Here is a 21,383-nt window from a genome sequence, read left to right as displayed (position 1 = left end):
ACTTTTCTACCTGAATGGAAGTTTCTCACATGTAGATTCCGGATCTACTTCCCCTCCTTGCACTCTTCAACCTCCTCCTTCTTCTAAGCTTTAAACTTCCTTCACAAAGCCAAAATCACTCACAAGAACAATATGGGGGCTAGGGTTTCGCTCTACAGCTCTCTGGAAGTGTTAGGGACAAAGGAGGCCAAATTAGAGTGTTTAAATAGGGTGCAATCATCCGAATTAGGGTTTTTGCCTAGACAGGGTCTACTCGTCGAGTCCACAGCTTAGAACCCCGCGTTTTATCCCGCTTCTACTCGGCGAGTTGGTCCTTCAACTCGCCGAGTCCAAGGCCAAAAATGCAAAATTTAAAGAGTTAATTACAAAGAATACGTACCAAGAACCAGGTGCTACACAAAATTAACGAAAAAGTCTTTATTTTTATTTTTATAAGAAATAACAGATTATCGTGTAAAATTAAATAATCGGAACTTTTCTATTAAAATTTCTTTTACGACTTTATCAAAAAAATTTGTCAATAATATATATATATATATATATATATATATAGAGAGAGAGAGAGAGCAAGGATCATTTGAGACCTCATATTTTCCCAAGAACCTGAGAACTAAAAGTGCGGGATCTGTAATTTGCTCCCCAAATAAACATATCAGATCCTAATTAGTCTTTCTATCGGTCGTTTCCTTCTCTTTCTCCCGATTCTTCACCGACTCCATCGACCTCCACCCTAAATCCATCGAGCACCTCCCTCTGCCCTCCACCTCCAACGCCTACCCCTTCCATCAATCATCTCCTCCCTTCATCAATCGATCACCTCTACCTCCGTTAACGATCAACAATGGCTATCAATCAACAATCCTTAATCCGGAAGCAAGCAGATGATCACAAGTCGCTTTCGCTTATGTTGCCTATGCTTTGAATCTCAAGCTTGAGAACTCTAAGCTCGTTAGGGTTTTGACTGATCTTTCACGCAGCTATACGGATCTTATCTTGAAACCGGCTTACAGAACTTTGTTCGATTCAGATGCGGAATCAAAAGACAAAGTGATGCTTCAGCAGAGTCGGGCGATATCGTCTTCGCATCCGTTAGATATCGTCGTTGCCACCCTCGGCTCCGTCAGATCGATGTCATGACTGCTCCGTCTTCTCCATCTCTTGCGCCTATAAGTGAGCCTCTCTCTCTCTCTCTCTCTCTCTCTCTCTCTGGTATGTAGAATCGATTGCGTATTTACCATCGATTGAGCTGTCATCTTTCATGAACCGATTTCTAGTGAGAATCGATTGATTCCTGAAAATCGATGGTTCATTACAATTGATTGATTGCTAAGTAAACAGGGGTTGGTGAAAATCAAGTTTCTGCTGAAAATCTATGCTTGCTAAGTTGCTATGTAGAACTGAAAATTGATTGCTTGCTATGTACCACGTTACAATTGCTTTCTGAAATTCGTTTCCCATACTTGCTACGTGCTATTGAAATTCCATTATTTGCTGAAAATTAGACTTCTTCCCATACTTGTTGTTCTTCTTAGGAAGGTAACTTTTTTATTTTTCATTGTGTAACAGCTACCAGTTGCTTACACATAAAGTTTTCAAATCATTCATGCTGCAGATGTATCCTTCAAATCTTCACCATATGCACCTCTCCCCTATTGATATGTATTTATGTCTTCTCTATAGTGTCAACCTCTATAGGATTCTTAAGAGCCATGTGATAGAACTGTGTTTCAACAAAATTTGTATTACAGCTTCAACTAACTCATGATGTTGCAGCTTATTCGTGATAAAATCCGTTCTGGAAAAAGTGACAAAGATATCTATAAAAAGCTTGAAAATGATTATAGGGAGATGATTCTTTATGCTCCAAAGTTTGATTGGCAGACTGCAGCCTTCTGGCTCTCACTTGTCAGTTTCTTTTAGAACCACTTAATATTATTTGATTTGATACTAATCCTAGAAATCTGTTACAAATGACATTTCAGCATCCGAACTTTTATCAACAGAGGCAATATGAAGGTATATAGTATTATTTAATTTGTTTTTGATTATTTGTTTAAAAAATATCTTTTCAAAATAACATTGTTTTATTGTAGGCTCCAGAAATAGAAATCACCCCAGCTCCAAATGCAATACTATCTCCAGAACCAATAAACAACCTGGAATGTGCAGGTATATAGGTACTAACTTGGTATCTATATATGTACATATTTTTTCACATACTAATTTGGTGATTCATTTGTGATTCACATATGAATTACATGTGATTCACATGTAGTTCACATATGAATTACATGTGATTCACATGTAAATCACATATGAAACACATGTGACACACACATGTAAATCACATATGAATTACATGTTATTCACATGTAAATCACATATGAATTACATGTGATTTACATGAAATTCACATATGAAATACATGTGATTCACATGTAAATCACATATAAATTACATGTGATTCACATATGAATTACATGTGATTCACATGTAAGTCACATGTAATTCACATATGAATTACATGTGATTCACATGTAAATCACATATGAATTACATGTGATTCACATGTAACTAACATATGAATTACATGTAATTCACATGTAAATCACATATGAATTACATGTGATTCACATGTAAATCACATATGTATTTTTGTGAGTGTTTTTGCATTAATCAGATTCTTTTTAATTTTCTTGTAGATTTGGAAGAAATTGTGGTGAATATTGAAGAGGTGGAAAATGATAAATTGAAGAAAATATGGAAATATTGACACGAAGACATGAAAATGCTTTGATATTTTGTAACATTTTTTTGTTTTTTATATTTTATATTGTATCGAATAAAATACTTATTGTATTATGTTTATAAATTAGTAAATAAAATGAGTTTCTTATGATTTTCTTACAAATATTATAGTATATGAAATATGCATATATGCATTTGTAAAAAATATGCATAAATGTACCAAAAATGTTGATTTTTTTGGTTAAAAAATATAGTATTTTTTAAATATTCCAGTTTTTTTAATTGATTTTTAAATGTTTTATAAAAAATGCAGTTTTTTTAAAAAAATATATATTTTTTTCAATTTTTTTCAAAAATTCATGTTTTCTATAAAAAACTAAAAAATCTGCACTTTTGTTGTTTTTTTTTAAAAAAACTGAAAAATACTATTTAAAAAAAAACTGAAAATACTATTTTTTAAAAAATATGCAAAAACTGAAAAAAATTTCAAAAATTCATGTTTTCTTTAAAAAATTAAAAATCTGCACTTAAAAAAAACTGAAAATAAAATACTTTTTTAAAAAAAATCCGAAAATTTGATTTATTATGTAATTTTTTAGACATTTCTATTAATATGTAGAATAACACAAAAAATTAAACATTAAATGAAATCGATAAGATTAGGATCATGCCCTTAATGAATTAGTTTTGATCTAACATTCCACTTTTAGTTCTCGGGTTCTCGGAAAACTATGAGTTCTCAACCGATCTTAACCCTATATATATATATATATATATATATATATATATATATATATATATATATATATATATATATATATATATATATATATATAGGGAAGTCTCCGGAAAAGTCCCAATATTTTACCCTAATTTACAACAAAGTCCCAAACTAAAATTAGTTTATGAAAAAGTCCAAAAAACCCGTAAAAATGACGAGTTGGCTCTATTTTCTTGGTTTACCGGTTTCATTACTTACCCGGAAACATTAAAGTCCCATTATTTTACCATTATTTTCATTAAAGTCCTATTATTTTACAATAATTTGGGACTTTGTCGTAAATTATGATAAAATAATGAGACTTTTTTAAAACCGGTTAAGTAATGAAACCGGTAAACCGGGGAAATATGGTCAAATCGTCATTTTATCGGTAATTAGGATTTTTTTCATAAACAAATTTTAGTTTAGGACTTTTTCGTAAATTAAGGTAAAATATTAGGACTTTTCCAGAGATTTTCCTATATATATATATATATATATATATATATATATATATATATATATATATATATATATATATATATATATATATATATTTTCCTAATTTTATCTAAAATATTAAAAAACATATAGACTATAAACCTCGTAACTGTCAATCCTAAATATGCAAACAGTTATTTTAAACAAATATGAATGTTTTTTTTGTAAGTCTGTCATCGTTATTTCTAATTAATATGTAAAATGATTTTAAAATATTCACAATGTTCTTTAACTCAAGATTAATGATAAATAATTATACTATACGATGAAATATAAAATTTAATGGACTGAAAAAAAAAAAAACAAATACAATCATAAATGACAATATCATTGTTTTATTTAAAATCAGAAAATAAGGTAATGTAAGACATACATTGCAACATTGCATTTCAGGTTTTTCCCTTTTAGCCCTTCATTGTAAATTCTTTTCATTTTGGTCCTTAGCCGAGTACGCTGGGCGTACTGGCTTGATGGATTTACGTGGAGGCACCCACGTGGAAGTACGTTGGGCGTATGCTCATCAGGGGCAAACCCTAATTTTTAGGGTTTGTGTCATATTTAATCAACTTATGTTGTTTTGGGAGCTTCTTATGGTCAACCTCCACTTCTCCAAACTCTAAGAACGAAACCCTAGCCCTCATTTGAGTGTTTTCCATATGACATATCATGTCCCTAGACTAAATAAATGTAGTATGAAGGATATGTCATAACTCTATAATTTGAGGGACTAATTTTGTGTGGTTCAAATTTCTTTTCCAAAAGGTGTAACTATTGAATTTATTCCATTAGTATATGTATCATCATCTAGATACTCAATAGTTCTTGCTTACGATTCAAATACTCTCATATAAAACACCATCATCAGGAGTATAAAAAAATACACAATTCTCTCCATCTGAAAATCAGTAAACACCATTATGGGAAGAAAATAATCAAGAACATGGCAACATCTTCTTTAAAGTTAACCCTTCCATATAAGTAAATTGATTTAAGATCCATCTTTATGTGAAATTGATCATGTCTAATAATCAACACCTTGCTCTTATGTATTGGCATCGTCATGTCGTTGGGAAATTCCGTTGTGTCAAATGCATACAATCACTACTACATTACATTCTAGGAAAGCCATGTTTGGATTCATGTACGGCTTACAAAAGTGGTATGTCGTGCATAGTTGTTTATGCAAATATTCGTCTCGATACAACTCAATAATATTTTCGAGATGAGGTTTAAATTCTTTCTAACATATTCAAATACTCGTATGACGAGTCAACGACTGTCCTGTACCCTAGTTAATGTATTTCATATGTGTACTACTACAATGAAATAAAACTTATTTGGTTCCTAGCATCCATGGTTAACCTAAACCATGGATCATTTGTCTCAATATCATCAACTATTCTTACAAATAGTTCTCTTTGTATCCAAAACCTTCTTCTAAAACCCTCACCACAAAATACGGTATTTGGAGCAAAATAATCATGCACGTGACAATCATGTGTAGTATCCAGATCATGAACACAAATTATTTCATTTGTTAACCCGCTTGAACTTGTAGTATCTTGAAGAAGATGTAATTTAGCTTGAGCAATTGTTTTCATAGCGCACATGTTATGCTCATTAGATGAAGACACGCCTATTGAACATGATGACGAAGATGAAACTTAACGGTTACGCATGGATTTTGTTAGGTGTGTAATCGAACTCCTTGAATATCTTCTATGATTATATAAATTGAGAGAAAAGTTGATTGATTTATTATTATTAAGAAGATACCGTGGTTATTCATAGATTTTTTTAAACCTAATGGTTTGAAAGATGCAAGATGTTTGCGGAAACAACCCAAGAGTTTTTCTCTCTACTTTTTCCCAAAGGACGCATGCTCATGTTCACAGCGGGAATATGGTTCCCAAAGTTAATGCAGGGATACCGTCCTTCCTAACTATGTATATATGATGCACCTTTTTAAAGAAACAATATTTGAAACAAAAATACAAAAGAAACATGAGATCATATTTGCCTGGTAAATATTATCGTTTATTTTGGTTAAATATAATGTAATTCATTACATAAAATTCAAGATATGTTTCAATTTAAGTTAGTCCTGAACTAGAATTTCATTTTGAGAAACGTACCTAATGGCATGTATGTTTTAGGGTTATCAATATCGTCATGATACTCAAAACTACGACTCGATTTCGACATTGATTCCGCACGGAGTGCTGCCATAGCCGCCCTCCGTCTTTGCTTCTGTTCTTTCAAGCTCTTTATTTGCTCTTCCACCGCCGCCTTTGCCTCCTCCGCCACCTCCGCCCTCGTTGCCGCTTGTTCCGCTCTTGTCCTGAACTCGCTCACTCTCGCCATCGCACTCTCCAAATCTTTCTTCAAATTCTCCATTTCCGGTTCCAATTTAGCTTCCTCCGCTTTCTTCACCAACATCTCGTATTCTTCCAACGAAATCGTGATCTCATGGTCGGAATTTGGAAGTTCCGATTGTAAACTTTCGTTTTCTTTCTTCAGTTCTTGGTTCTCAATCGCCATTTCCTGAAGAGCAAAATAAGCAGCGGATTTTTCGCCTTTAGCTCGTAACTCGGAAGCCTCTGCGGATGCGGTTTTGGATCTCCCTTTATGAAGCTCGGCCTTCAACAAGGCTATTTCGACTTGTGCTTCGTTCTCTTTGTTACACATCTCTTCCAAATCGGTTTTAACCGTGTCTAACTCACCTCTGATTTCCAGCTTCAACTGAGTCAACTCGCTCTCTAATAACTCCATATGTTTTTCAGCCTTTATCTTCGCGCTCTCTGCCTCCATGGACGAAGCTTGTAAACTGAGAATGGTGTCATTGAGCGCATTTGTGTGTTTGATGGCCTCGAGTTTATCATCGGTGGCAGCCACGAGTTGTTTCTCGACTGTAAGAAGCTGATCTCGTGTTGATTTTAAGTCGCTCAACTCATCGGCCATAATTTGGATCTTGGAATGGAGTTCTGATACACGAATCTTTGCTTCCTTGCATTCGTTGATGTATATATCTTTTTCGAATTCCGAGGTCTTCAATAGCATTGAGAGCTCCTCAACGGTTTTTTCGTGGTGATCTTTGTTAAGAAGGGCTTGCTTGTGGGCAGAATCCATGGCTTCTAGTTGAACCTTGCAATTAGCCAAATCTTGTAGGACAACTTCAAGATCTTTCACCTTCTCTGATTCCTGATCCATTTTTCATTTCAAACAAACAATTCATCTTCTGATCAATACGTGGGAAAAAAAATACAAATTATACTCCACTATATTTGTCCAGAATCATCTATATTAATAGACGATGACATGCAGATGAAACTGCCTACAACACCGGAGTTAGAAACTTACATCGTCGCTACTAGACCGACTCCTGATCTGACCGCATTTCTCCCCAAAATGCGAAAGAGATGCTCGAACGGATTTGATATGATCTGTATCGATCTCCCCCATACTTTCTTCCCTAAACAATTCAGTCATTATGATTGATATGTACAAAATTGCTGCATATGTTATGTGCGAGAGAGAGAGAGAGATGTACCTCGAAAAATTAGGAAGTTATGGAAGTTGATCGTTGAAGATCGTACAAATATGGGAAGGAAATATTGTTCGTACCATTGGGTTTATCGTTTTCGATTGAGGGTTTTGTTGGTTTCCGATAGAATCGAAGACAAAAATTCAGCTCGTTTGTGTTAGATTAAGAAGTTGCGTTGATTTTGATGTATGTATATTAGTATATTATACAATATACACAAATACACACATACATATGAGAGGATGAGAGGTAGAGAGAGATGGAGTATCATACCGCCGTCCACCTGCACCTAGTGAAGATCGCCGGCCGGCCAGCTGTCTGAGATAAACCATGGCGCATATACCAGGCAGGAACTCGTAGTTTTCTTTTCGTCATTTTGCTTCGTAGAGATAAGATTTGACTTCACTGAATCCTACAAATTTTCAATTGTGTTCTTCCCCGTTTCAGTTGGAGTTAGCTCTTGTAAGTAGTGATCCAATTGGTTTAGAGTAGGCCCATTCCATTAGTAGTGTTTTTTAGGTAACGTCAGAATTCGGGTTGTGCACGACATGATCTTGTATTTGACTATCTGAGATAAAAAAAACAATGTCAATAGAAACTACATTTGATATGTTTATAAAAATAGAATGGTATGGTCCTTTTGCAGCAAATCTTACATACGATGTCCATTTTGACCAAACTTCACACACCAATAATCCTTATGTTAGATGTTTGGATGTTCATATGACTATGCTAAAAAGTAAGGATGAGCTTTAGAACCGAACCAGTTCGGAACTGGAACCGGTTTTTCTATATTATCAGAACCGGGAACCAGACTGCCGGTTCTAGTTCCGGTTCCGGTCCCGGTTTTTTGAATATTTTTCAAATTAGAACCGGTTGAAATATTATAGATGATGTTATCTTCCGGAACTTGTAAATGATTCAGTATTTAACCAAATTATGACTTTTTACATTCTAAATTGAAATATAAACACTAAATTACATGATGAAAAAAAAATGAAGTAGTTACGACTTTATATGAGTGGGTTATGCACATTTTAAAAGTGTGACAAATTCCAAAAAAAAAATGTTGAAACAGAAAATACGCAGCATTGATATGATGTCTTCGAGGTCTATAACTGATTCAATATCTAACCAAAATATATGTTTTTATAGTTTTAACTGAAATACAAACACCAAATTACATGCTGGAAAAAAATTAAGTAATTCCAACGTCATACGAATGAATTATGCACATTAAAAAAATGGGACAGAGTCAAAAAGAAAATGTTGAATTAGAGAAAACGCAGCATTGATATTATTTCTTTCGGGGCATGTGTCTGATTCAGTATCTAACAAAAACATATGTTTGCACAGTAAAAAATGAATTACAAACTCCAAATTACATGTTGGAAAAAAATCAAATAATTCCGACTTCATATGAGTAAGTTATGCATATTTTAAAAAACGGAAAAATTGTCAAACTGGTTCCGCTTTTCATAAAAATGGAGAACCGGTAATCAAACCTTGTTATCAATTCCGGTTCCTATTCGATTCCGGTCCAGTTCCGATTCCAACGGTCCTAATGCTCATTTAGTAAAATGTAAAGTAAAGATTAGGTCCATGTAAAATTACCAATATACCTTAATGAATTTTTGTTTTTTTAAAATGATATATAATTAAAAAAAATAGAAGATAATTGGTAAACACATCACATATACATACAAAAACACAATCTCTCTCTTACTGGCTCTCTCAAAAAACACCACCAAGCTCACCTACATCATCGTCTTCTTCTTCAACCACTCACCTACAACTTGATAAACACATATAAATACACATAGAGGTGAGTTTGGGTTTGAAATAGGATGCAAGGTTTTGGGTTTTGTTGATTCCAGATTTGGAACTACAAAATGGATCAGGGCTCTGGGCTCTAATGTCGACCCATGCATTCTCCATTGCCATCTCTATTGTTTAAAAATGTGTTAGGTTTAATTGTGGAACACAATTTCATCTTATTCTGAATTTGGATCTGATTTCATCTTCTACTATTTGGGTTCGAGTATGTTGTATTTCATATTAATGTTTGTGGTTCATATTTTAAATTAAAAGCTCATAAATCGATTGAATTTGTTTTTGTGTCCTAAATGTGTGGTAGATTCCCTGTGTTAAAATGGTTTTGGATTATTTCAAGTTGAAGATTATTTTGAGAATTTATTGAGTTCTTCGATGATGTTGTGGTTCATCGATGTAACAGCCCAAAAATCATGACTAAAAATTTCATTTTTATTTATTAAAATAACCATACTTATAAAAATCATTTCTTCCAAAAACATAAGTCAAATATAAATCAAAGTATCTCATCAAAACTCATATCAATAAAAACATCTCAGTCTAAACAAATGGTGTGTGCACTGTAGTTATCGCGAGCTCTTCCCTTTGCTACCAGAAATACCTAAAACCAAAACTGAAAACTATAAACACGAAGCTTAGTGAGTCTCCCCAAACTACCACATACCATATACATAATCATGCTACTAGGAGATACGGGCCCTGCTCACACTCAAGGAGATATTGGCCTTGCCCACACTCCGCTAACTAGGAGATATGGGCCCTGCCCACACTCCGTTGACTACGAGATACAGACCCCATCCACACTCGGCTAACTACGAGATACGGGCCCCGCCCACACTCGGCTAACTATGAGATACGGGGCCTGCCCACACTCATATACTAAACATACATACAAGTATCATACATATAACAAGTATAGCCAAATCTATCAAACAGTCCTATATACATACTCAAATAATGCTATGAGATACGGGCCCGGCCCACACTCAGCTAATAATGAGATACTGGCCTCGCCACACTTTATGAGATATGGGCTCCCGCCCATACTCGACTAACTAGGAGATACGAGCCCTGCCCACACTCCACTGACTATGAGATACAGGCCTCGACCACACTCATATTCCTAACAACACATACATGTATCACACAGACAACAAGTATATCAATCCAACAATCTGACTGATATCTATACTCAGGTAATGATGATATATAGGCCCCGCCCACACTCTGTGTTCCTATCAAGAACATACAAACTACATGGGCCGACATTGGTGCCTTCGACCCATTCAAACCAGGAGGAAACTCACCTCGCACTACAGATGATCCCTGGCTGGTGGCTGACAAATTCGTGAACTGTCAACATCAAAATAAAACCCAATTAACCATTTGGGTTTCATGCGTCACCATAAATACACACTTAGGGTAAAAGGACCATTTTACCCTTAACATACCTTGGTCCAAGATCAAGGCCCAACTCAAACTCTGAAGGCCCAAAAGCGAATTAATCAACCAAGGCCCAAATATTGCCCAATTTTCCAAATTGGGCCCAAACCCCTTAAATGGGCCTTACCCTAAGGCCCATCCAAATATAATAGCCCATATACTTGTTCTCACTTGACCCAACAAGAATCCAAACACTTAAGCCCAAAAGAAAGGCTCAACTTGAAGCCCAATAATAATTAACGTTTTCACATAAAATGACGATTAGGGTTAAGTATTCTTAATTAACCCATTATGAAATTAACCTATTAAGGACTTAATTCATTAAGTTCATCACTCCACTCAGCCATTCATACAATGTAGTCGGACATAATTCAAAATTCCAGTTTAACTGTCCAAACGCGGGTCCCGACAAGTCCTAACAACAGTTTCCAAGATTAGGGTTTTCTAAACCCAAATTAGGGTTTCCAACCCAAAAACAAGTCAATTAGTCCCAATGGTTATGTTTTTGTCTGATATAAGCTTCACTAGGCCGGGCACCACCTACTGCCACCTCGGGTAATGGTGGTCGACGGCGGCTCACGGCAGTAACCACCACCTCACGGTGGTGGTGGGGATTTTACTTGGTTTTTCTCCGACCAAAACACCCAATCAACATCCCAATAATATAGGAAATGCACTCATACACATCTAACGACACACATACAACCACCCATGCGGTGACAGGTGGCAGCAAGCGGTGGCAGCCACCACTTCATGGTGGTGGCGGTGGGTTTTCTGGCCACAAATCATACCTATGGCCCCATGAATACATCAAATAGCATGTTCCTTCGAATACACACCCTTACAGCCAACGCCTAGGCGGCAGAAGTCACCGGAAAAGATGAAAACAAAGCCCCTATGGCCACCAACAATGGTAATGACGTCTCCAACATAGTATTCACAACAAATAACGAGGAAGAGAGGAAATGTGGATTGCGGTTGGACTTACCAAGTGTTTCTAGTTGTTCACGACGTCGTGCAAGGACGAATGCCGCCCAATCCTCGGTCTTCGGTGGTCCTCTCAGCTCCCCACGACACCACCGACAAGGGTTGTTGTAGATGCGCTGACGCCAATATAACAGGTGGTAGGGTGGCAGTGGGACTCGAAACCTTCGACTTCGCTGGCAAAGACAACAGTGGCGGCTGTGTAGGCTTCTAAGGTGGTGGCTATTGATAAAGCATCTTGAAACATCCCAAAAATATAGTCTAAAAATTTCATTTTTAAATCATTAATAAAACGATAAATCATCCATCATCATAACAAAAATCAAGAACCATGTATCTCAAAACATCATGTCAAATATTGTATCAAAATCAAATGAGAAAATATCAGAGTTTAAAACAATCCCAGGCTGAAACTGCGGTGTGTGCCATGCGATCATCCCAAGCCCTTCCCCTTGCTAATGGAAGTACCTGAAACCAAAACTGAAAACTGTAAACACGAAGCTTAGTGAGCTCCCCCAAACTACCACATACCACACAATAAAAATAATAACACATATTGGGCCTTGCCCACTGCATCGGGCCCCGCCCGACTTCGGAATAATCCGACATCGGGCCCCGCCCGACATCGGACCGAAATCTGGAATACATATCATAGCAGCAAGCACATAACACATAAGTATATAACATAACAAACATCCTCGGGCTTCCCCTGACATCGAGCCAAAGTCTGGTACACATAACATATAAGTTAATTTTGCATCGTGCGTACCCCGACATCGGGCTTTCCCCATAATACACAACACATAACATGAATGAATCACAAAGACATCAAGCATACATATTCTCTTCTCGAGACCGCCCCGACATCAGACTGAAGTCCGGAAACATATAATTTGTATCAGGCTAACCTCGGCATCGGAACGAAGTCCGGCATACTTTAAATACATAAACGGGCTGGAATTGGTGCCTTCGACCCGTTCCTACTGGAGGAAAATTCACCTCGCAAAGCTGTCGTGAAATCTCGCAGTGAGGAATATCTGATAACTGCTCCCACGTCTCCCCGACTATCAAATCAAAATAATACATAGTCAAAAATCTAATAATCCTCCTTAGATTAAAATGACCATTTTACCCCTGGTTAAATTCAGCGTCCTGGTCAAAGTCAAAGTCAAGGTCAATTCCCAGTCAGCCCAACTTGGCGAGTTGCTGTAATGATTAACTCGTGGTTGACTGAGTCAACTCGTCAAGTCCCTTACATACTCGTCAAGTTCTTCCTGTCATAATCATCGGGACAACCCGCTTCGACTTGTCGAGTCCTTCTCTTGACTCACCGAGTTCCCCTGTCTGAATGAGCCATCCTAAAGGATTAAGCTTATACCTTTCAGATCTATGTTCCAAACTTCCTCTACTTACTGGAAATCCACTCTTAAGAGTAAGGTTTCCAACTTTACCCGTCCTTAGTCCATCTTAATAGGTTTAACCCAAACCCTAACTACTTTAAGGCATAAATCTTGATCCATAGGCCATAACTTCCTAAACCAAGGCACAATATACTAGATCTAGGCTGATATCATTTGTTAGACATGTAAAGTTCCGAGCTTTCCTTCCATGCATGCTCTTTTAGAGCTAAAAAGGCCATGTTCTTGCATATAAGCTTGCATGGGGCTTCCGTGGTCATAAAGTTTGCACCTCTGATCCATCCTTCCCAGTTCAAGACAATTCAGTAGGATGTTCTCAAGTACAGGGGGAACTGCCCTCTCCAACCGCAGATTCTTCTGATATTGAAGATATTACCTCCACCGCAGCTGCTGATCATCTGCAACCCCGTGTCCAATCTGGCATCTACTCGACGAGTTAGGGCAACCGAATCGTCGAGTAGCTTTTAAAAAAATAAATACTTGAATAAATGAAATGTGTACCAGGAACGGGACGTTACACATCTAGGTTTAGGGTTTCCTCAAGAAAATGAGGGGGGAAAAGGTTACCGGGTTTAATCCCGTTCCACATTCAAATATAACTCATTTTTTTCAAGTTTGGTCCTCCTCCACCATAAGCTTTTCACATTAACTCCAAAACTTACCAAACAACGCCCATCTTTAATAATTCATTACAATTCAAGTCCGACAGTTACCATTTAACCCTCAAATAATAAAAATGTAGCTTTTAACACCCCAATGTGCACACCCCGTTAGTTATTACGACTTAGGGCTAAAATACAATACTTAAAAATACATCTCGAGTTCTAGGGTTTATTATTTATTTATTTAAAACGGACTGTTACACTCGATTCTGTAACACCGTAAATTCTCAAACAAAATTTTCATTTTTAATTTCATAAAACACGTGTCATTTTAAATAAACACCATTTAATAGTCAACAAAGTTTTCAAAACATTATCAAAATCCAGGATCCCCATTCGTGACTCTTTTCTCTGGTGTGTACAATCGATCCGCCGCCTTCCCGCGATTTTGATAAGAACCTGAAACACATAACACATAACACGGTAAGCACGAAGCTTAGTGAGTTCCCCAAAATACCGCATACAACACATATGCCACTCGAGGCTACAGTATGACCCTCCTGTCGATGAGTCTCAGCAGGACCCTCCAGTCCCGTAGCTCGTTGGACCCTCTGGTCCGGTCATAGCTCGTTGGGCCCTTCGGCCCGGTCTGTATCGTTGGACCCTCCGGTCCGGTCTGTATCGTTGGACCCTCCGGTCCGGTCTATACAATAATATAACATACATATATCACATAGAACATAATCTCATACATAACACATAAGACCCTCCGGTCATCACATAAATACCACTCTAGGTAACGTATAGTGAGAAGACTCACCTCGAATGATGAACGGCTCCTACAAATATCGCCGTTGCGCACCAGCCTCTGCCTCTGAGCCATATCTACAATGATCTCATATTAGGATCTAAGTCCCAACCCTCATTCTCTAGGTCTAAAGGTAGTCCACTAACTAGTCCATAAATAACCCCTAAAAACCATTGGGCCCACCAAGGCCCAATAATAAATGGACTCTACCGAGGCCCAACTCTCAAGTCCAAGAGGCAAGCCCAACTCAAGGGCCCAAGGCACATATACATATTCCTCTAGTCCAAATCTCTAGCACAACAAGCCCAACACTTAAGGCCCAATATAAGACTTAGCCCAAAAATTCCACAGTGGGGTTACGCGGGGCGTACCTCCTTTGGTACGCTCAGCGTACTCCATCGCACACGAATCTTGATCGGGGACACTAACCTAGTACGCGGGGTGTACTAGATTTACGCTCAGCGTACGCCCATATTTACTTTTTCAACTCTTTTGGTCTTAATCAGTTAAGACCATAGCTATACTCTTAGATCTGGATTCCATAAAGGCTCATACTCAACAAAGCTCATGACTTTAAGCCTTTGCATGGCTGAGCAAGTCCCAAACACAAAAACTCTCACTCTTTACTACCCAAAAATTCCCATATCTCATGCATGGTTTGATTCCAACATCCAAGGACTCATTTTTATGAATCCTTTCCACTAGAAACACTTAAAGGGACATATATTAGGCTGTGGAGCTTAACCACTCATAAAGATTCAAGCTTTGGGACCAAAAACCCTAAAATGGTCCAAAAACAAAACTAGCACAATAATAAGCAAGTTCAAAACTTGATACCTCTGGAGGATGCACCAACAAGAGAAGAACATAGATCCAAAAGCTAGGTGCTCAAGCCATTCTCTTTCAAAGCTCCTTCTTCTTCAAAAGCCAAAAAAACAACAAGTCATCACCCCACTAGATCCATATGAGAAACCCACCAAGATTCAAACTTTATGCTTTCTGGAGCTAGATCAACATGATTAGGGCTTAGATCCACAAGCTCCAAGCCAAGCAATGCTTCCTCAAGAAACTCCTTCTTCCACAATATGCACCGAAAACTCACTAAATCACCAAAATGCTCAAGAATCACTCAAATGGAGGCTTAGGGTCGATTTCTAGGGTTTAGAGGGATGGAGGCTGAAGGTATTAGGGTTAGGTTATGAGATAAGGACCTTAAATAGGGTCCAAGACCTTAAAATAGCGTTCAGGTCTATTTGGCGTACGCCCAACGTACTTTGAAGAACATTCACGACCCTCCTTGGTCAGTACACCCAGCGTACTCCAAATTACGCCCAGCGTACTGAGTACGCCCAACGTACTCTAAATTACGCCCAACGTACTCGACTAAACCATAAAACTTCTGAAGGCCATAACTTCTTCGTTATAAGTCCGTTTCCGATGATCCTTATATCCACGGAAAGCTAAAGAGAAGCCCTACACTTCTATCAACTTTATTCCTCCTGAATACCACTCGAACTCAAATCCAAAATTCATGAAAAGCCCGAACCAGCGCCTTAACAATACATTTGGGCTCTTAAGCACAAACCAAACTCTTTGATCACACAACCTACCTCACCTACATCCCAAAAGGGCATAACCTTTCTTATACTCGGATTAAGGCCCATGGGCCTTAAATCACAAAATAATCCAGAACAGGGTGTTACAATTCTCCACCACTTGAAATAGATTTCGCCCTCGAAATCGCTCCTTATCAACACATAGGTCGAACCCAATGATTCAGGAAGAACCATCGAAAGAACCCCATATCATACAACGATCTCTTCCAAAAACACCTAAACCCAACAGGAACTCCCGACCCCGAAGAAGGACAAACCCTTATGCCGTTGTGGTAATCAATCCGCCTCTCCAGAACTTGAAAACTCTACTGGTCTGTTTTCCTGCCAAACCACCCTCGCAATATCATCATGTTAATCGCTCATCGAATAACATACTCTAAGAATACTCTACCAATTCTGATTCTCTAATCGATCCCATTCGCAACTTAAAAGGGATGGAAAGGTCATATCCCACTAAGGACCCACTGCCTGAACAACTATCATAACTCTTCTGAAGGAAATGATCCTCAAAATTCTATCCTCAAACACAAGAAAGCGGTCAAGCCGGCTCGGAACGATCCTCTGGCACTCTGAATCATAAGCCCCAGTTCTTCTCAAATGTTCCATCCGACACTGAACACCAGGTCAACTCCTGATCCGACTGTTGGACCTTCAAGGGCTACCCACTGCACACCCAATAAAACGACTTACCGGCTTCCTTCTCACAACAACTATCTCGGCCCATCATGACACACAAGTCACAAAGTTCGCTTTATCCCAAGCGAATACTACAATTCCAATTGAAATCGTCTCACCCTCGACCCCTGTCGTTTACTACTCATTAGCTTCATACATCTCGTGTTCCGTCCCATACAAACAAACTGACCCACACAAGTCTAAAACATCAGATGACACACAATACCCCTCAAAAAGAACCCACCTCTAAGCTCGGAATCTCATCTTGCCTTCACATTACACCACTAGAGCCAAATAAAACTCAAGAGTCTGGCTCGACGCAAAATTGGAATCACTCGTCCCAATGAAGCTCTCAACTCATAACCCATGACTCGTAACTTTTGCGTACATCACTACATCCAATTCCTTATGAATGCCATAACCACACCTTAACTCAGAATACAACGACTCCCGACCATTAGGGAGACCCCAGTCTCGCCTATGTCCTGTCTACCAGATTCCCACAAACTCACTGATAAGGCTACCCAAGCCTAGGAACTCCTCTACGTCATGCTCTGGCTAGTAAAACTACGGCTCCCCGCAGTTCCACAACACTCTCTCACTGACCAGTGAAAGCTACGGCTCCCCGCAGTTTCACAATGCTCCCTCACTGCTTGGCAAATACTACGGCTCCCCGTAGTATCGCCACATCATCTCGCTGGCTGGTAGATACTACGGCTCCCCGCAGTATCACCATACTCTCTCGCTAACCAGCGAATACTACGGCTCCCCGCAGTATCACGACACTCTCTCGCTGACTAGTTAGTACTTTGGCTCCCCGCAGTACCCTGATACCCTCTTCTACTCAAGCACTCGGAACCTCAAAATATTCCCATCTCACACATTGAAACACGAAGGAAAGATCAATGACTGTAAACACGTTGACTAAATTCCGAAGTTGCATCCTCTACTGATCACCACCCAAGCGAAACTACTCATTCCAACTCTAAAATTGGTTGACAAATCCACAGTTGCCCCTCCTGAAGTATAGATCACAATATATACCTATACCCGCAAATCTCAGCTATTGCACCCTGAACTCATCGAACCAATCTCCTCGAACTCAACATTTGCAAATCTGAAAAAAAAATCCCTAGCCATAACAAATTCTCTGACCAACGACCAATCGCCGTGGATTCACACACCCTTTCGAAAGCACATACAAATACATCATCTTGCATCGAACCTCACCTCTTTCACCAAATACCCAGGTTTCATGTGTCCGCACCGCAAATCTTCATAACCAATCCTATAACCGCACTTTAACGGATTGTTGATCCTCTCAATAGAATACCCAGTTCTCCCCCACTCAGGGTTCGAACCATCACCAATTGGTATACCAACAATCTATTCCATAGACTGTTTCACCAGGTATCTCACACTTGACTCTTGGAATGTGTCACGTAATCGCTTTAATGATCTTCCCAATAGAAACCAAGAAACTCCACATATCTCAACTTTGACCAAAAATCTCAGAATCCTCCCAGCGTGACTGCCTTTGTTCATCTCGAAGCCTCAAACCGACACACCGTCGGGGTACCTCACTGCTTCGAATTAAATTTGACTCTCGGTCCGGAAAATGATGCACAATCACACACCTCGACTCTGACTCCTCGACCCGTTTTCCTAAATCGGAAATACTCATAAAATCAATAGACCTCACTCTCATTGTCGATACACAACGTAGACCATGGGGGCCACCGCCCCTATATACTCCTCTTAGCCACCGGGAACTGCCAAAAAAAATAATACATCACCCTCAATAAAGCACCTCTTTGTTCTTATCCATCTTAGTCCCACTAATGATTCTCTCATAGGATAAGAATACCTCGCAGCAAACATACTGCCCAAATACTCTGGTGCAAAGGTCACAACCCCTTGCTACCCCACCGCGTCTACCTCCAACTCTGAAACCGAAAGTTCAATATCCCTCCTGCTCCTCACAGAAAATAGCACAACTCTGGTCACAGAAAGTGGCATCTCTGCTATCGGTCGACTGCTCAGCTCAGACCGCAATCCTTAAAAAACACCACCTCTACTTATCCTTGAGTCTTGCGACTCCAAATGACATCTCACCAAAAATTCCTCGGGAACTAACTCGATTTCCCTCTCAAGTTATGGTCCATCGAAAATCATTCAAATTGGCCCTCTGGGCCCATACCCTTTCATATTTGATCTCAGTATAACCAAACATAACGGAATAACTGGTAGAACCGGTAACACTAACCACCCACCACGATCATGGTACTCGAACCAAGTGGCCACCTCTCGGTCTGATATAAATCATGGTGCTCGAACCATGTCATCTCTTCTCAATCCGCTACAAAGCATGGTACTCGAACTGTGACATCACTTATCAACCTGCTGCCAATCATGGTACTCGAACCATGAAATCACTTCTCATTTACTGTAGCATCTACTTTGAACGCATGTGCAAGGCTTGGTAATGGAAATGGCGGGATTATGAGTCATGGTCAAATCCATAGTCATGGGTTTTGTGGGGATGTTTACGTGGAGACTGCTCTACTTGGATTTTATAAAAGTTTTAATGACATGGAGACTGTAAAGAAGGTGTTTGATGAAATGTCTGAAAAAAATGTAATGTCTTGGAATTCCATGATAGATGGGTATATAAGATAGGGGAATGTATCAATAGTTGAAGAGTTCTTTTCTGGAATGCCAAACAATGATGTTGTTTCTTGGAATTCCATGATTTCAGGGTATTCAAGAACAAGGGATATTAAGAAGGCGTTACATTTATTCCAAGAAATGCCTGAGAGAAATTCAACTTCATGGAATGTCATGCTCAGTGATTATGTGGAGTCTGATAAAAACGATTCGGCACGAAGCTTCTACAACTCAATGTCCCAAAGAAACACCATTTCTTGTATCACAATGATTGGTGGGTACTGGGTACTCAAAGTGTGGAGATATCGAATCGGCGCGTCAAGTATTCAATGATATGTTTCATAAAGACCAATTGTTGTATAATGCCATGATCACTTGTTACTCTAAATACAGTCGGCCAAAAGAAGCACTCCAGCTATTCGACAAAATGCTTCAACTAAAATCAAACATCCAACCAGACAAAATGACGTTAGCTACTGTCATATCTGCTTGTTCCCAAGTAGAAGACTTCACTTTCGGGTCTTGGATACATGACATTTACATGAAACAAATCGGCATCACCATGGATGATCACTTACATACAACATTAATCGACTTATATTCCAAACATGGTTTCATCGATAAAGCTTTAAAATTATTTTACAAGTTACACAAGTAAGACATCATTTCATACACATCCATGATTTTGGGTTGTGGGAACAATGGGAAGGAACATATTGCCATCCAAGTGTTCGATGAAATGATGGAGTCCAAAATCCGTCCAAATTTGGTCACATTTTCAGGAATACTAACCGTGTTAAGTCATGTTGGTAAAGTCGAAGAAAGTTACTAAGTTAATAAGCTGTAAGTTAATTTATCCAAACACCCTCTTACTTATTAGGTTAAGCCAACAAGTCTAGCTTAATGTACTAAAACACGAACCTTTTACTTTGTCAATAGGTTAGCTGATCAATTTAATAGAAATGGTCATATTTCTTAATGGAGCTAAACGGTCAATTTCATTGGTAGGATGTCACTTAAAAGGGTCGTAACTTGGATGGCCTTTGGAGTGGCTTATTGCTTATTTCTCACTTCAACTATATCTTGATTTTTCACTTACCCCCTCTAATATTGGAATTTTTCATCACTTTACCCCTCTAATATTGGAATTTTTCATTGCATACATTTAAGTTTGTAAAATAATCGATGATTATTGATTGGGAATTTTCATTACATACTACACTTAATTTGTAAAATAATTAATGAATATAAAGAGAAAACAATGTATCTGATTTTAAGTTTCTTTCTATATTTTTACTTAATGTAACCAAATAATATTGGATGACTTTGACTTTGACTTTGAATTTGAATTATAAGCAACTTAAAAATGTTTATTTACGTTCAATTTGATTAAAGCTCAAGCCTCTGTTCAATTCAGATTCATTACGTGATATGCCTCGTTATTCAAAGCAAGAGCAAGGAAAGATCGTATCATTACACTCTTTACCAAGGACTAAACTCGGTTATATTTTCTATTACATAAATTGTGTTGTATTTTAGATTTTAACAAAAAAAATAATAATTTAAACATCCTAATTTCCTTTCAAAAGTCATGTAAATGGACATTTCACAAGTCAATTCTAGATTGACAAAGACATTAAAATATTTTTTTCGTCACTTATCTTCCTTTTAAACTGCATTCAAGAAAGAGAACATACCAGGGAGAACCTAAAAATTGAATATGATGTGGTTTCGTTTTAATAGAAAGCAAGGGACCAAAATTAGAAAAAACCCAAAGCTGAAGG

At 38.1% G+C, this 21,383-nt stretch overlaps 2 protein-coding genes and 1 pseudogene across 6 annotated transcripts; 2 read left to right on the top strand and 1 right to left on the bottom strand.

Moving 5' to 3' along the window:
• Window positions 1–655: 655 nt before the first annotated feature.
• On the top strand, window positions 656–2,898 carry LOC145049885 (cytochrome c-type biogenesis CcmH-like mitochondrial protein). 4 transcript variants are annotated; one of them, XM_078998228.1, is made up of 5 exons: window positions 656–1,170; window positions 1,774–1,905; window positions 1,983–2,016; window positions 2,094–2,177; window positions 2,703–2,898. In XM_078998228.1, exons 2-5 carry the CDS (start codon window positions 1,849–1,851, stop codon window positions 2,771–2,773), a joined length of 246 nt encoding a protein of 81 aa, XP_078854354.1. In that variant the 5' UTR covers window positions 656–1,170; window positions 1,774–1,848; the 3' UTR covers window positions 2,774–2,898. The 4 variants fall into 4 exon arrangements, with proteins under 4 accessions (XP_078854354.1, XP_078854355.1, XP_078854352.1 ...); XM_078998229.1 differs by having other exon boundaries at window positions 657–1,170; window positions 2,094–2,169; XM_078998226.1 differs by having other exon boundaries at window positions 659–1,170; window positions 1,567–1,905.
• Window positions 2,899–6,032: 3,134 nt separating this feature from the next.
• On the bottom strand, window positions 6,033–8,055 carry LOC145052436 (uncharacterized). Of its 2 annotated transcripts, XM_079000259.1 has the most exons (3): window positions 7,560–8,051; window positions 7,370–7,481; window positions 6,033–7,210 (listed from the first exon to the last, which is right to left on the bottom strand). In XM_079000259.1, exons 2-3 carry the CDS (start codon window positions 7,469–7,471, stop codon window positions 6,119–6,121), a joined length of 1,194 nt encoding a protein of 397 aa, XP_078856385.1. In that variant the 5' UTR covers window positions 7,472–7,481; window positions 7,560–8,051; the 3' UTR covers window positions 6,033–6,118. The 2 variants fall into 2 exon arrangements, with proteins under 2 accessions (XP_078856385.1, XP_078856384.1); XM_079000258.1 differs by having other exon boundaries at window positions 7,370–8,055.
• An 11,319-nt stretch (window positions 8,056–19,374) lies between these two features.
• Window positions 19,375–20,431, top strand: LOC145049499 (pentatricopeptide repeat-containing protein At4g22760 pseudogene; annotated as a pseudogene).
• Window positions 20,432–21,383: the final 952 nt, after the last annotated feature.

This window comes from Lactuca serriola, chromosome 5, assembly GCF_051521515.1.
Source record: "Lactuca serriola cultivar US96UC23 chromosome 5, Lser_US96UC23_V15, whole genome shotgun sequence".
Classification (NCBI taxonomy): Eukaryota; Viridiplantae; Streptophyta; class Magnoliopsida; order Asterales; family Asteraceae; genus Lactuca; species Lactuca serriola.
Note: the sequence above shows the minus strand (reverse complement) of the source record. Positions and strands in the feature narration are given on the sequence as shown.